This window comes from Nelusetta ayraudi, unplaced genomic scaffold (genome assembly GCF_046127955.1).
Source record: "Nelusetta ayraudi isolate G7.1 ecotype Tasmania unplaced genomic scaffold, CSIRO-AGI_Nayr_v1 ptg000084l, whole genome shotgun sequence".
NCBI classification, from domain to species: domain Eukaryota; kingdom Metazoa; phylum Chordata; class Actinopteri; order Tetraodontiformes; family Monacanthidae; genus Nelusetta; species Nelusetta ayraudi.
In genome coordinates, this window is record NW_027466134.1 from 346596 (window position 1) to 363524 (window position 16929).

Sequence of the window (16929 nt, forward strand, 5' to 3'; positions counted from 1 at the left end):
GGCAGTAGTGTGAACAGAAAGAGAACTGAGACCCCATCGGAGGCGAAGTGGACCAGAAACGAAAGGCAGCCGCTTTTCTCTTGGTCCAATTCAAGAGGACCGAGTTGGGTTGTTTTAAAGAGGACTATGTGACTTTATGGCACTATCTTGGTTGCACGCAAGCGTGAGTAGAACCTCTCAGCAGTTGATAAGCGGGCACGGTCCACGCCGAGTACCTGCGGCTCACCCGTTGACCTACATTCCCCCTTTTTGTTATTCCACATATATCAGCGCTCTGTAAAACCGCCGGCTGCTAATTGCTTTCACATTACAGAGCGGCAGGGCGATCTTGGTGGCTTTCCAAGACCACCAACACACCGGGACAAGGGGGGGGTCAGGGGGCGTGGGGGGGGGGGGGGGGAGCACATCCACAAAAGGCAAACCGCCATTTGTGCTCTGCCTACGTTACTGGGAAGGCCGAGGCGAGCGGGCGCAACGCTCTCCAGCGGTCGTCTCCCGCTTTACCTTCGTGTGTCATTGGTCGGGGGCACGGTAACTCACTCACAAAAAACAAAAAAAGACAACCACGTGGTTGTCACATGGCAGATTTCTGGAGGCAGTTGGGGCGAACCACGAAACGACGTTACTGGTGGAAGGAGCGGCCGGGGCGCGAGTGCGATTTCCTGAGCACGTTTAACGAGCTTACAGCGCACTCATTAGTGACGGCTTATTTGTGCCAATTACACTTGTGGGCGGGACTGTCGGCGGCCTTGCGGGCCATTCGACAAACAAAGGGACAATTCCTGAGCGCATGACTGTGTGGGTGAATCTCTCTGGCCGGACTGAACACTAAGGTCCCAACACTGCGTCCACAGCGAAATCTTTAATCCGAGCGGATCACGAATCATGAATCACGAGATGCTGAAACGCGAATGAAGTGGAGCTACTTTTGGTCATTTTCAGGATTAAAGTGAATTGAATCAAGATGTTTCAGAGAACATCTTCCTCCGCAAATACACACACACACATTCGTGTGTGCGCGCACACACACACACACACACACACACCGCAAAACGGACAAACGAAGGATAACGTTCAACTCGGGGACATCAGGAGAGTGATTTGATCTCGCCAGCTGGCAGCAGTTAAATCAGATTTAAATAAAAGAGTGAAGTAGACAAACAAAGTCTGGGGTGCAGAGCGAGGGCAGAGGCGGGCAGTGGGTCACTGCCTGCTGGAGGATTTACCGACGACTCGGGAGGTCGCCGTCGCTTTAGAACACGAGCCGCGCTATAAACACACCGAAAATGATACAAGATTTTCTTATAGCTCAAGAAAACATTTGGGAAGAAAAGATAAAGAGAAGAGCCTCCTGTTGGAGAAACAATGGCAGGAGGTTGGATGGCAGATTGCGTCTCCCTTCAGATGGAGCCAGTTCCTAACAGCTAAAGGTAGACCAATCAATCTGCTTGGATATTAATGTTTGTTATCGAAAATGCTAAACACCAGTGTCACTATTTTCCTGTTTTATCTATTTTTCAAAAAAAAATTCAATGAGACGTGAATACAACAGGGTCAATTCGAACTTTATTTTTAAACACTTTTCTTTTGGCATTATTATAAATGCAAAGTGAAAAGAAAAAACTAAATTCCTGCTATCAGTGTCATATGTTTCGACTTTCCAAATATTAAAACTGTAAAACTACATTGTCTTTTACAGCTACATAACTCTTGCTATTGTCGCAACTCGATGAGTATAATCTCCTTTGTTTGACTAGAATCTTGCTCCGTTTCCAATGAAGACACGGTTTCCCGTTGTGATAAAACTGTCACGACAGAAGCATCCATGATGTCATGGTCTCCAAGCTCATTGCAGTTTCTGAATTGACCCCCCCCCCCGAACCCTGGACACAGTTAACGCCTCTCACTCCCCAAGGAAGCTGAACTATATCTTTTCATTCTGACATTCTGACAGGCAGCTAAGATGTTTTTAAGGTGGATGAGCAACATTTCAGATTGGAAATCACGACAATCCAGCTCGGCGAGGTTGGCGAACAAAGTAGCTCATTAGGTGTCGAAGGAGAGTACAACTGCCTTCGTTCATCAGAGGCCATCCCCGTTCACAGCTCCACCCGGCTGGCTGTTAAACTGTGTTAGCGGCGATGGAGACAATGTGCAAGTCCAAAGACCGGCAGAGGACGCATGGGGACACGTCAACTGAACAAGCTGACTTGACAACGAGCAACCTGGTTTCACTCTGGAGAGTTAAGACAACTACTCCTGACACCAAACTCTCAGCACCCATCCATGTGGAACACAAAATGAAAAAAAAAAAAAAAGAAAAGTCCAGTTACACAAGCTGGAAAACCTTCAGTCCACCTCGGCTCCGGCTAGGGTTCCACGATGGCCCATTCCAAATCATCACGTCAACGGAGCGTGTCAGCAACAATAAACCACAAAGACTTTTCTGTCAAGCTCAATGCAACGGAAGCCTTCAAGGCTCTTGGAAAATCTCTCCGGCCTCTTTGCAATTCATTCAATTTCACAATTCGTGCAACATGAGCGGTTGTTCATGTTAATGAGATCCCTCATAAATATCCATTGAGGTCCAACTGGAGCTGCGGCCGAGTCCGCGGGTGGATGCTGAAGCTGCTGCTCGGCTCCAATTATGGTCGCAACGACACTGCAGAGTGGGGGTGGGGGGGCGGGGGGCGCGTTGTGTTCCGTCACAGGTCAGTCAGACAGCGAGATGCCAGGAATCTGTTTTTCCCACTGTTGCGAAACAGCTACGCCCTTGCGCGTTTGCTCAACATTTCCAAAAAAAAAAAAAAAAAAAAAATGTTGAAAAAGCACGTGTTGACATATTATGGACACGCAGCTCGCGAGGAGGATTGATGCATTTCACGCGTCGGGTCGTATTTTATGGCGACCCGAGTCCCATACTTAAACAAAGAGGCTCGTAAACCCAATAATCCAGTCGCCACAACGGCCCGGGTGAAACAGTGGGCTGAGAGACTGCAGGCCGGGGAGTAAATGAGCTCTTGTGGGTAAAAGCTTGGCAGCGGCGAGGCAGCCATGCAGAGGTTAAGCAAACAGGCGGCGGGATCACGCGGGCCTAAGCCTCTTACGCAGGCCCCTCTGAGGAGAAGATCATTGGCTTCTGATAGAGGGAAGAAGGTCAGGAGTGGCCGCAGATAGTGGGCCACCAATCCCTAGTTGGGGGACGGAGGGTTCATGTATTTGTTTCTTCATAGTTCACAAAGACATTTTTCATGAGCCAAATATCTGAGGATTAAAATTCATTTCAAAAACAGGACCTCCTCGCCTCGCTATCGCAACCGAGCCCAAAGCCCTCTCAGCTTTCACCTTCGCTCACGCCGGCCACATCCCCACATCTCCGCACTCACATTCTCAGACTATCAATCTTCTCATCCCCGTCGAAGAAGGCAAAAAAAAAAAACCCCAAAAAAACTGAGTTATGAAGTTCTTTTACTCAATGGACCTCTTCCTCTTTCCCCCCCACTCCCAGGTCCCCCGTCTCTCCTGCAGAGCAACGCCGGCTCATTTCCTGCGCCGGTGAAATCGATGCTCTCAGAAGGAGGGAGAGCGAGGGTGAGAGTGAGAGTGAGAGAGGCGGAGGGGTTGTCAGGGGAAGACAGAGGGAGATATATGGAGAGACAGAAAAACAAAGAGTGAGGTGTGAGAGGACTGTTGGCACAACCGGCCCATTAGGTCAACCTAAACACAGGCCGGGGTCCAAGTCAACTCAGCGTCCAACAAACATCCACCGGGAAATTCAATCACTGTTCAAAGTGGGAATATGAAAAAGAGGAGAAAGTCAGCTCTCTCTTCAACACTCCCTTGCCGTGGGCCAGAGGGGGAGCAGTACTGTCCCACAGGACCAGGGCATAAAACTCCCGCTTGACCAGAGCGGTCCAGTCCTCTCCAGTCCAACCGGCCTTAATACGAAACGGACGAGCGGAGGACGGGATACGGAGGCGGCTCTCGCCCTGCGACTTTTCCGTACCCGCCCATTACCATTCCTGCAGATGCACCACAAAGCCCCACATCAAAGAGGGCTTCTGCAAGACTCTGGTTAACGCATCTAGAAAGTCAGCATTATAAAACTTCAGAGTGTCTTTTCCCCACTGGCGTCCCTGTTGCCATCTGAAGGGAAAAAGTCCAGGCCCCACAAATCTGGTAGGCTGCACAGAGGTCCCATAAATTCGAAAGCCTTGAAAGAAGCTGCCTGATGGTGTGGTCATCAGGCCAAACAGGATTTAAAAGGCTACCCAGTGACTGCGTGGGTAAGTCAACTGATTTTGTTCCAAATACTGCAAAGGAAGCGTCGTGCATCAGCCAAAAAAAGTGGATGCGGAGCATTAGATGATCAGCAGACCCCAAGTTTTCCTTCTATAACTTCTCTAACACAAGACAAGGGCGCATTTCTTTTGAGGATTTAATCAGGGGCCTACAGTGAAAACCGAGAGACCAAACGTGACATGAGTCGACTTTTTTTAAGTCTCACAATATGGGACATGTTAAAAAGGATTTACCAGCTGGCGCTGCAATGGACAGATGCTAGTCTGCAGGGTCTCTGTCCTCACGACAAAACAGTCACAGCCAATTTGCCTTTCACCTCCAATTCTTGGGTAGCGTGGTTCAAGTAACGATTCTAAAGAATAAAAAAAAAAAAATCCCATTTCTATTTCAGCCAAATCTGTTGAGGCCTTTTGTTGCGTTTATATTTGAATTTTGCCACCAATTTCCTGCTTGTGGTCTCTGGTTCTCGTCCGAGAGGACAATCGTCAAAATTTCACAGACGCGCTTGATCTTTAAATACACACTGTGTTTAGCCAACACGCTCGCTACTGGATCTACTTACTGCCGAGTCTTGACACGAGGATTACGTGCGGCAGTTGTGTGTTCAGTGCGAGAGCATGAGATCCCCCAGACAACAGGGCGGAGCCTCGCACTTCAAGGCAACCCCTCTTAAGTCTTTTGTGAGTGAATGAAGTGGCTGGGCAAACACTTGCCGATGGTTAATAGGGGCCTTGCGCAGTGCACAATGCGACAAAGCCCTTGGTTAGACAAACAAACTAAGGCCGGGCCCATGCAACATACGGACACGCTTATCGGGGATCAAGTCAACAACGAGTCTCCCATTTTCAAATGTTCACCCTCATATTGAAATGGTCACAGATGTAAAAAAAAAAAAAAAGGCGGCACTTACATGATTGATCCTGGACTGACCAGCAGCTATTATTTTATGCTTTAGTATTTCATGTTGTTGTCGTTTATTTCTTTTTCATAACTCTTTGTTGTTAAGCTATTTCTTGTCTTTATCTTGGGTTTTGTTCCTTAGTTTGTAGTCTTTTCTTTTTTTGGTCTTGTACCATCTCACCCTTGACTTGCACTTTTGTTTTAGTACTACTATTGTCCGGTGGTATTGTAATGTAATGTTCATCTGTGTATCTTTTATTTCAAAATGTCAATAAACCCATTGTGGGGGGAAAAAAAAGAAAAAAAAAGGCGGCACTTTCGGAGAGAGAAGATCATGCCTGGAATATTCTTAGCTGTGTACAACCAATACATAGCAAAGCAGGACGTGACACCACTCTATTTGCATTGGATCCAGAAACAGGTTATTGTTGCTGTGTGTCTTCACACTAGGGGGCCTTACATGCAGTACATGTAACACCAGCTATAAGCAAAAGGTACCACCTGCGACTCTGCCAAGGCTTTCCTACTTGGTAAAGAAAAATTAAAAAAAAAAAATGTCATAAACCTTCTAACTTGTACAGCGTAAGATTGAAGCCAACAATTTAGTCTGCTTTGAACCAATGCAAATTCCTGCCATACCTTGTATATGTGGAAAATAGTCTGACAGCTTTTATCTGTCAAGATGTGCATGGAAACAAGCCTGTGATCCAGCCCATAATCAAAAGGGCTCAATTCCCAGGCTGAAGGGGAACAAAAAGTGTTTGTGAAACACCTCGATTTAGAACCCCGGACGAAAAGGGCTGAGACCTTCACAACATTGTTGTTATTTCATCCAGCTGATCCCCACGTACTTAAGTGGCTAAAGTGGACCAGTCCACTCACAGATTTATGCTAAAACCCGTTTACGGGAACTAATCTTCAAAAGGGAGAATTCCTCGACGACAGCAGGTTACAACTGGATTACGGTTCCTATAGCTACTGTTTCCCATGACGCAGCAATAAAAAGACGAAACGGAGCCCGGCGCAAACGTTGCGTAACAATATTGAACGGCGATTAGACGACGGGGCGCGACTCAGTCCCGACAGCAGGTTTTAGTTCATTCCAAGTTAACACAAATCTTATAAGATATCCCGTAAAATTTCATTTCCTGTCATTCAAAACTTCCTGCTGGTTTAATCATTCCTCAAGCAAGGTTTGTACAAGCATGTCCGACAGTGTGTGTGTGTGTGTGTGTGTGTGTGTGTGTGTGTGTGTGTGTCTAGCAGAATGGAAAGCATACAGGAAAAGGAAAAGAAAGATCTCAATCTCTGAACTCCCAAGAATTTTGTCAAACTGTTACCAAAATGAAAAGTGACGATGTCTTATTAATAACTGCAGAGTGATAAGTATACACAAACGTCTCCGTGGAGCTGATGGTCTGGTGGTTTTGCTGAGAAACCGCAGTCTTGAAAGAGAGGGCGAACGAGTACAAAAGACGGCGATCGAGACCCGAGAGAGAGAGAGAGAGAGAGAGAGAGAGAAAGGCCAAATTTGGACTGAGGCTCCGGCCTATAATCATCACACAGCTGTAATCATGGTAATCAATAGCGTACAGTACGAGATCGGCACCGGCCGACGGCACCAGAGATGCCGCGGGCTCAGATTAAAGACGTTAAAGTGCTTTAAAAACCCTGCTCGGTCTGCCCGTGTCATTACGATCTAAAAAGACCAGAAGCTTGTGTGGAGCCACACCGCCCTCAGTTATTGTTTGTTTAACACACACACACACACACACAGTCTTGTGTGTGTAAAGCATAATACAGCCGAGACAGTCATCTAAGCAAAACCTTACACAACAGAGAGGGTGCCAGTGTTTGAGTCATGCCAGACAGATAAGACAAGGGCTGCTGATGTCATACTGCTGCTGCTGCTGCTGCTGGTGGGGGAAGGGTGGGAGGGCTGCCCGAGGGGTTGAATATTCTCTGGGAAGCATAAAGCATGCTTTATGTAAAACTGACTTAGTCTGCTTATAGTTGTGTGAGAGTATAGGCAAAAAGAAAACTGTCGGTAAATTGTCTGTCGCTGGTGCATCAGAGTTTGATTTGAAGTCTGCAATCTCACTCATCCATCTGGCAGAGCTCCAATCTGCAGCGTTCTAAGACGGCCTCGGTGCTCTGTAACCAATCGGACGAAGAAGAAGAAGAAGAAAATTGAAGAAGAAGAAGAAGAAGAAGAAGAAGAAGAAGAAGAAGAAGAAGAAGAAGAAGAAGAGCCCAGCTGCTGCAAGAGAGCAGTAGGAGTGCAGAGGATGAAATTTGATTAGAATTGCATGGTCTTTTCAAAACAGAGGGATTCTTTTTTTTTGGGATGGGTTTTGCGCTTTATGACTGTCTGGCTCAGTTAAAAAAAAATATATATAAAAAACTAAAGAAAAGAAAAAAAGTTAAAAGAGTTTTTTGAAGAAAACGCAGCGCAAAGTGCTTTGCCTCCCCATGAGGCAGCCACAGCCAATATCAGGACAAATAGGAGGAGTGACATAAATCAATGAATGAATAAAACAACATGTTTGATGGGAATATGATTGCATGCGTCAGAAGGTTTGTGCCCCTCCCCTGCGAGCTCGTTCCCAGATGGACACGCAACCTGCGAGAGCGCTGCAGTCAAATCTCTGATTTGCCCGTTGATGGCGTTGGGAGTGCAACCGACCGAAGGAGATAGAGGGGCCCTTGACGCTAACTGAATGTTAAGGGGAAGCTCTCAGCAGATGAGGGCATCGGGCTGATGAGCTCATGAGCGTCTTTTTAGCTGTTCGCTGATCACATGCGTCCCGTCGTAAAAAAAAAAAAAGCCCACAGGGGCCCGACGGCGCCACGCCAGGATCTACAGCGCCGCGAGCAGGGGAGGAGTTTGTAATAACAGGAGGTGTTTACTCCCGTTGCGTGTGTTTCACACCGCTCCCTGTGAATGTGAAATACTATTTTGGTGCGACACACACACACACACACACGCAGTAAGGGGGCTCGGCGGTAATTTGATTAAACCGCGTTTCAGAAACTTAAAGCTCTTTAAGCCGGCGCTATTCCCCAGAGCCCCGCGTATTAAAAAGCGTGCCAAGTCCGCATGTGAAACTGATACGCAGTATGTGCGGCTTATTCCATAAGGCTCATTAAAGTGTCACGTTGTCATCAGCGCCGCTCTCGCCCCGGCAGCTTGACTTCACCACCGCAGCAAAGGACTCATTGTACCGCGGCGCATAAAGCACAGCGGAGGACTTCTTTTTTTTTATGCGGCGGCCGCAATTTGTCTTCTGGACAGCCGCTGAAAGGCATCAACATAGAGAGCATTGAATGGCGGCCATTCCCAGTCTGATTTTTTTTTTTTTATGAACAAGAGGAGATGGAGTGTATTTTATTTTCAGCCCGTCGCCCTGCAGGAATCACCCCCAGAGTGCCCAATCTCACTCTCCTGCTTTCTGCTGCTTTCAACCTCGCGCCGCTGCCTCTCCTTTCTCCCTTTTGCACTTCCCCGCAGTCGGCGGAGGAAGGAATTTTTTTTTTTTTTTTTTTTTTTTTTCCCCCCTTTCCCTCGGCAGACTGACCTCCCGCGCAGACAGTAAATTGCAGGAAAAGGGGTTTTTCACGCTTGGCTACAGTCTGCAGTGGCAGAAACTTTATCAAACGTCACTGACGAGGATCTGGCTGAACGAGCTTTGATTAAACGCTGCCTCTGTGAGGAACCCAGAACGAGCGAACGAGCGAGCGAGCGAGCACCCAAGTCGGAATCCAAACTGTGGGAGTGTTTTTTTTTCCTCTGGCCAATATTAGACATGTGCAGAGAATTTGCGCTGCTCAGCGTCCCACAGAGTCGCTCCTGATTGGCGCTGATTAGGTCTTCTTACCAAAGAAGGGAAATCCAAATCTGGCTCTCCTTCCAAAATTCCTCCCCATCAAAGGATCCACAGAATTTTTTTTTTTTTTTTTTTGTTATCCTAGCTTTTCCGTCCAACATCTTAATGGAAAGCAACTGTGTTCTGCGAGGATCAATAAGCTTCGCTCGTAAACAATGGCCTCGATCGAGGCGCAGGGAAGCAATATGCTTATCTAATATCTTTTTACAACGTTTAAAAGCAAATTCCGCCTCCGGCTGAGCATCAATTAAACAATTAGCGCACAGGATATACACACAACAGCTTGCCCTTTGGCAACGGCGCGGCACACAGAGCCTTGAAGAACACGTGTGCTTAATAGCAAAGAGGGAAGTTAGTAATTGCCAGAGTGCCGGGGTGCCGTAACACACATCGCTGACATAAAACAGATTTGGACAGAATGATTAATGGCCGCCGCGCTGATTAGATGAGTGTTCATGACTCTCTCTCTCTCTCTCTCTCTCTCTCCCTCACCGCTTCCGTTTGCTCAGCGCCGCGGTGTAAAAAAGGGAAAATACCCGACTCTCGCGGCGCACACCGCCGCCGCCTGCCAAGAGCTTTCAGGGATGAACGCCGCTGGACGCCCGAGCGAGAGCGGCACCGAGTAAACAGGGCGGAGGCCCCCAGCGTTACCTGTCAAAACAGCAGCACGCTGAAGCTAAACGCCGCCGGGTTAGCAAAGCTAACTGGGAGAAAATAGCTCTTGGAATGGCAGCAAAAGCTAACAAAGCGGAGAAGCACCGACGGTAAAACCCGATTTATTTATTGATTCCGATTCTTGACTGATTCCGTCTTTTTGCAGAATCAATAAGGAAGCGACAAAGTGTTGTGATGGTGAAGTTTGCTGCTGCCGATGGAAAAGGAAAAAAGTTCAGACTTCCTTCTTTTTCCTTTGGGTTGTTCCCTTCAGAACAGAGGCAGACAGCCAATCGCCTGCCTCCGTCTCACACTCTCTCTTCATGTCTAATTTCCCTGCATCCAGAAATCTCCCTCTTCGCTCTTCCTCCAGACCTCCAGCCTGCCAGTGCCAACCTCGATGAACCATCCTTCTGACACGAGGAGGCGGAAAGAACAAATTTCATACAAAAGCGCCTCGCAAACTTTTACAATCACTTTTACTTGTGATTGTATTGAACGTCAACTGCTCCAAAAGCCCCTTTGACCGCTTTGTCATGAGAGATTCTTCAACAGCCGACGCACAACAGTCCACCACAATGCAGACCAGCGAGCTGAGCATCCTCCCCTGCAATCAGGATCTTCATTTCCGAGGCTCATTCTCTCTCTGGAGGAAAGCGGCCAGCCTGTGATTACTGGAAGAACCCGCGTGCGCGTGCATTGCCACGTTCCTGTCCAGTCAGCAGCACCTCTTTACATTTGCCGTATGGTTTTTAGATCTGCGCTGCCGTAAACCAGGCTGCGACAACGCATGCGATGCACATACATTTCCACTTGGGTCTGCAGTTCTAGCTACACCAGTGGGCAGTGGGCTGCAGGGCGCGCTGATCAGGGTTCACGTTCTGATATTCTGATCACAATATTTGAAATAAGGTTATAGGAACATATCACCGGCTCATTTCAATCAGAATATCCTGGGAAACGCAGGTTAATCGTGGCGGAAACATTGTTTTGCTTCCTCTTAGGCAAAACCTCGTGCACCGTCTTTCATTACTTTAATTCCCTTACTTGACTGTTCACTTGCTTACTTGCTTAACGATGGAAGACGCAAATGTGAGAGGATGACCGCCAGAGGAGGGGAATTCCCTGCACACACTAGTACAGCAGCGCTCAAACCAGGTCATGCATCACAAACTGAGAGTAAAGGTTTGCTCCCAAAATGCTACCAAAAAAAAAAATGCAGTTTTGAATTAAATGAAGGTATTAGCACGATTCAGCAGCTCGAGTAAGATCTGAACGCTCCACTTTATAAAGCAACTCATATTATATTACATAATATATATATGTATATATATATATATATATATATATGCATTCTTTTTCTATTTCTCTTCTATACGCCCTGCTACTGATGAACCCGCTCAGTGGGCGACGTTGCCATCGGAAACATTTTCTGTGCCTGCGAACAAGCTCAGCGAAAGAGCAGAGCTCTCTGACACACACACACACACACACACACACACACACACACACACACACACACACACCACCACCCCCACCAACACCTCCTGGAGGGACAAAGTGTGACCATAAACCTCGACATCTTCACCTCCGTGCAAAAAAACGCTCCCCCAGATATAGAAATGCCAGGAGACATGAGAGCGCAGATGGAAATCTCAGCAGCGTCGAGGGCTGCACAGGCTCCTACACACTCTGCATGCACTGCAAGCGCCAAGCGCTTGGGTTTTTTTTTTTTTGTTTTTTTTCCAGGGGCGAAGTGGCCTTAGTGTCAACAGTGCGCCCCGCTGAAAAACCGTGCCGAGGCAGTTCCACCCGCCGTGATTTATTGCCCTCCCCGTGTGTTATTAAAAGGCTAAATGCAACTGTAAACACATTTCACAGAGTGGCTGCCCTGCAGAGGACCTGCTCTGTCCCGGGGTGAACGTCTCATGTTCAGGAACATGTACACAGTTTACACGGCCCGGGAAACATTGTTCTAAATTTATTTTTATGAACGTGTCACAGATTAGTACCGCGGCGCTCAGAGCCGAGGACCGAGGGGGGGAGGAACGCATCAGCGGATCAGCCAGAGAGGCGACGCACACCCAGGGAAAAAGCCATTATCATTCCACGCAGAGCACGATGGGGATTTTTTTTTTTTCCAGATTGTAGCTGTTTATGAATCATGAGCGGTTTCAGAAATGCAAGCACGAGGTTTGACGTCGCCGTTAAAATGGCCTGGGAACTCGTGAAAAAGTGCGACATCCGATTCTGAGGCTTTTTTTCAATTGGTTTCAACTGTACCTGCGTTTCAGGGTGCAAGCTAACAGGCAGATAACGCCTGCTGAAAAGAAAGAAAGAAAGAAAGAAAGACAGCCGTCCGCAAAAGTCTGCTTTATCATTCCTCATACTGGGCCGCAGTGAGTGTTGTGTGTTTTGAAGGGGAAACAGAGGGGAATTTTTTTGAAGCAAAAGAAGTTCGACAATGGAAGAGGAGGATCTCAATGAAAGGGGAAAATGCAAACCCATCTGCACAAAAACACTCCTGCAGTTTTGGAATCAGAACAACAAACTGAAGGTAGCGAAACTTTAATTGGAAAATGTGGCAAATCCTGAAGAGCTGAAAATTGGAATCGGTTCCATCGATTCTGTCGGGAGGGGTCGGGGTGGGGTGGGTTCAGCCCAAACCTCCAACAACTCTCAAGTGAAAGATTTGTGGACGGCGGCCCAAAGCATTTGACCCAAGCTAAACAGCAGAGAGACGCAGCTACCAAATACTCAGAGGATGTAAACGTCTGCCTCAGTAGGACGGCGGCGAAAGACACGGAAGCCGATCTAAATCGTTCAGCATTAACTCAACATGCACAACCTTAAAATAAGTGGGACTGGGAAAGTTCCCCCCGACTTGACGCTAAAAGAATCACATACATTTGTTATCAGTTTGGCAAAGTGCATCTACACGTATCGCGGTTTGGATGTTGTGCTTCAAAAACGATGGAGGAAATGGAGCCGTGGCGAATCTCTGTCTGATCCGGAGTTTCGGAGGGAAATGGGGTTTTCACACAGTCAAGATGTTTATTTTCAGGGGGGGAAAAACCCAAGAGGTGAAGCCCTAAAGCACTAAATGACTTTGGAAATTTAGCAGAGATGCTAATCGAGCCGGTGAAAACAGGCCTCCCTTTTCAGAGCAACACCTGCAGTCTGAGTGTGACGGATCAGAGCGACATTATTGGAAACGTGTTGGAATCTTCCTGCACTCTCAGCGCATTTAGATTCAATGCCTCGCTCGCATTTTTCCACATTTTCCAGCGCCAGAGTTTGATTCTGTTTAAGCTAGCGTGATCGTATCGACGGTTCAAAATGCACTTTTTTTGGTGACATCACATTTCCTGCCTTGCCTCACTGTGGTCACTGTGCCCGTTTATTCACAATCTGCCAGCAAGTGAGTGCAGGTAAAGTGTTGGCCGAATTTGAATGCGAGCTATAAATCACCAGCTCCAGCTGCTGGACTGTGTGCAGGTCCTTAACATCACATAAATCATCCATACATGCATTTTTATAGCTGCTTTTTATCTCCTTTTTCACGTCTGCCAGGACCGCAGGGAGAAGCGCTGATTGGAACAGGAAATTCTGGCCTTCCCTGCCGCGGTGACAGATCCGCGACCTCTGACCTCCTCCAGAAGCTCTAAGCCTGACCAGTACACCGGGTGGCAGCAAAAAGAGGAGCAGCCACTGAACCAGACTTTCACACAGCGACGGAGGACTGACGAGTGTCCCGCTCGCTGTCTTCTACGATGATGAAGGAGGTCAGCGGTCGTGTTTTCAGGTAAATCTTTATGAACAAAAACAACCTGAAACGTGACGCGGAACATTTCCAGCGATGGTCGGAGATGCTTCAGCGTATCCAGCTGGGACGGAGCCCAAAGAAAACATCTAAAGAGTGAAGCCACCGCTCGAACAAACCCGGAGAGACGGACGCACGTTTGTCGAATCCGAAGCTCAGCGACCAGATTGTTTTGTTTCCAATAGCAAGTTAAGCTAGCCGAGTGTGGCTCTTGTCGCAGCCACAGTCTTGGTTAAAGCGAACATTTCCTGCTGTGAGAAGAGCCATTCATGGCTGCTGTTGTTGACAAAACTGCCACACCCACAGCATCCACGCTAATCTCCTTACCAGCAGCTATGCCAACAGTCGCCGCTTTCCTTCTGTTTACTTAATGGCGGCCTGCAGCTACCACTTCCTCAGCTACAACATAAATAAGGAACCGACCGCTCTCCCCAATACTGAGACAGACTGAAAACGCTTTAGACTGGAGCTCGTCAAAATGGATGTGTGAGGTTTCCGCTTTTTTGACAGGCGTGATCCTCTTCAACGATCAATGGAAAAGGTCAGAATCAAGAATTTATTATTTAGGGAAAGGCAAAAAAAAAAATGCACGTTTCATTGAAATGAAAAAGTTGCGGATCGTCAGCAAAAAAGACGGAATCCGTTCTGAATATCAGTGTTGGCCCCTGACGTTCCACCTCAGGGATAAAGTGAAGCTGTACAGTTAGAAGATGGACTCGTTTCCGCCGCTCCACTTCCAGGTATGAAGTAGCTGCACGAGAGCGGCTCGCCACTCCCACTATACACTCTGCCGTACTCCAACACCAAAGTCCATTTGCTCAAGTCACGGCCAACTCGTCCGCTTTTTAAGTGACGCGAATTTGTATTCCCACCTGCCACGGCGCAGAGGAAGACGTGCAGGAGGGCAACGCACACTGCGCGCCGCCACGGTAAAGGGTCAAAGAATTTAGGGCGGACAGATGTAATCCAAACAAACCCACGCACCCCACACCAACCCCCCAGAAAAAGCCTTCCGGTGATCATTTATCACAGGCCATCTGGGAAGAGGAGGAGGAGGAGGAGGAGGAGGAAGAGGAGGAGTGCCTTCCAAAGAAGAAGAAAAGAAACAACGAAAAAAAAGCTTCATAAACAACTCAGATTTAATTAAAACCGAACTCAATCACACTGATATCGGTTAACCGACAGTAAACTACAGACGCCACCCGCCAGTCCTCCCATGGAGAGGTTCACACACACACACACACACACACACACACACAAGGCCAGTGGAAATACAGATGCAGAGATTGGTTGTATAGGCGGAGGGGGCAGAGAAAACCAACAAATCTCCTTAAACCGCAGTGTACAAACAAAATAATGCTTCACATGCTCGATCCCAGTGTTTCAGAGCAACTCTGACGAACGGCAGACAATCCAGAGGAGACAGTCGAGTGTTACCCCCCCCCCCCCCCCCCAACCCCTCTAAACTCAACTCAGAGTTCCTCCTTCCTCTCAGCCAGGGTCCCCTTAACGACTGTTTGCCTCCTAATCGAATTTATGTTTCCCTTATCTCCAAACCCATCTAAATTGTTAAGTGTGTGTGTGTGTGTGTGTGTGTGTGTGTGTGTGTGTGTGTGTGTGTGTTTGGGAGGCGGGGGGCCACAATGGGCACCCAGCTGACTCGTTGAGAGCCCCTCCTATTGTCCGCCGCTGGAGTCGAGCCTCGCTGCCCGTGTTGGGAGATCCACGATGAAAATGGGGTCGATAATCTCCGAACAGAAGATCATTTACATGGCAGGGGATGAATAGAGGGGGGTGGGGGGGCTCTGCTCTTTTGTTTTGGTTTAGTTTGTTTTCACAGAACACATGGATGGAAAGCAGACAGACTCAAGTCTCTCAGCCGCACACGGGCGCGCTGATTGACGGCTTAATTGGCGGCGAGAGTTGCGCGCAAAACTTTTTTTTTTTCTTTTTTTTTCTGATCAATTACGAGCGTTGCAGAGGTGATCGACAAAGTGCAAAGATCTCTCTCTCTCTCTCTGTGTCGGGACTCACCAGATGCGCTGAGCTGCAGGGCGCCGTGCAGCAGCAGCAGGACGGTCCCCAGGACGCACGCTGGACATCCCCGCAGACGCCGACTCGTCACGGCCCGACTCGGATACATTCCTCCGGTTTGTGCGTGCGCTCGTGTCCGACCTCTTCACATCCACTCACTGCGCTCCCAGCTCAGCTCAGCGTCGAGCCGCCGCCTCCCTCCCAGAAACAAGGGGGTGGACAGCGACGGTAAAAGAAAAGAGGGAGAGAGGGGAAGAAAAAAAAAAAACGTGCGCCCCGTTTTTTGTTTTTTGTTTTTGTCCGCTCCTTGTCCAAACAGCGCACCAACAGTGGAGGGGGGGGAAACACGCCCTGCTGCTCTTTCTTTCTCTCTCCTTAAAAAAAAATAAATAAATAAAAATAACTGTGAGGATCTGGAGGAGATTTGTCTCCGGCTGTCCTGGGTCTCCGTCTGCTTTCCGTCTCTTTTCCTCCGCACTGACTGGAGCCGCGGTTCCTCTCCTCCCGTCTGTCTCTCCTTCCAACTGGGCGAGATTCTTCCTCCAAACTTCACCGAGCGAGGTTGCCCGCAGACGCCACATGGCTCTCGTTTAGCCACGTGTCGCCACCTGGCGTTCAAGACAGGGACTGCAAGCTGGGGGGAGAGAGATAGAGAGAAGGGGGGGGGGCTGGCAGGCTGTGTAGATAGATAGATAGATAGATTATTCAAGTATGGATACTTGTGGAAAAATACATGTATATAGACTCAAGTCAAAGTAAGGAAGTCGAGTTGCTCTAAAATAATCTCCTTTTGAAAATAGGATCCAGTTTTATATTTATCAACACAACAGCATAGTTCAAATAGCTCCACTTCAATCAACAACTACAGTAAGAGGGAAATTACTTTTAACAGAATTTGTATCTTTCAAACTTTTAAATCTTCTTGTACTTCTTTATTTCCCTGCTCGCTGAGGAGAACTTCAGCGGCCGCTGTCTCTCTTACACACCATTCTCAAAGTTTGATTTTCACCGGCAGGAAAATATTTCCTTAATCTAAGCAGATGTTATCCTCATGACATATCCCTTGTATTCCTCCACTCAGCAGTGTCAGTGCCAGAAGTGCCAGACACACTCTGCCACAAAGAACTCCTGTTTGCTTCGGGTCCCCCGGGGTACCTGCTCAGCCTCAACTCCACCGCATCCAGTCATATTTCACCGCCATGCCTACAAATGGTGTGAATAAAAGAAAACAGTCATCGATTGGAGCCAAATGTATTTGATATTTAATAAACATCACCCTGAAGCTGATTAGCGTGACTTTGCTCACAAACTAAAACGTTAACCTCCCTC

At 47.9% G+C, this 16929-nt stretch overlaps 1 protein-coding gene across 3 annotated transcripts in view; it reads right to left on the minus strand.

Moving 5' to 3' along the window:
• The window catches only part of ror1 (receptor tyrosine kinase-like orphan receptor 1), a 114807-nt gene extending 98986 nt beyond the window's left edge, over window positions 1-15821 (minus strand). For all 3 annotated transcript variants that reach the window (XM_076045458.1, XM_076045457.1, XM_076045456.1), the window contains exon 1: window positions 15601-15821. In XM_076045458.1, coding sequence (XP_075901573.1) covers window positions 15601-15709 — 109 coding nt within the window. In that variant the 5' untranslated portion in view covers window positions 15710-15821. The remainder of the gene's footprint in view (window positions 1-15600) is intronic.
• Window positions 15822-16929: the final 1108 nt, after the last annotated feature.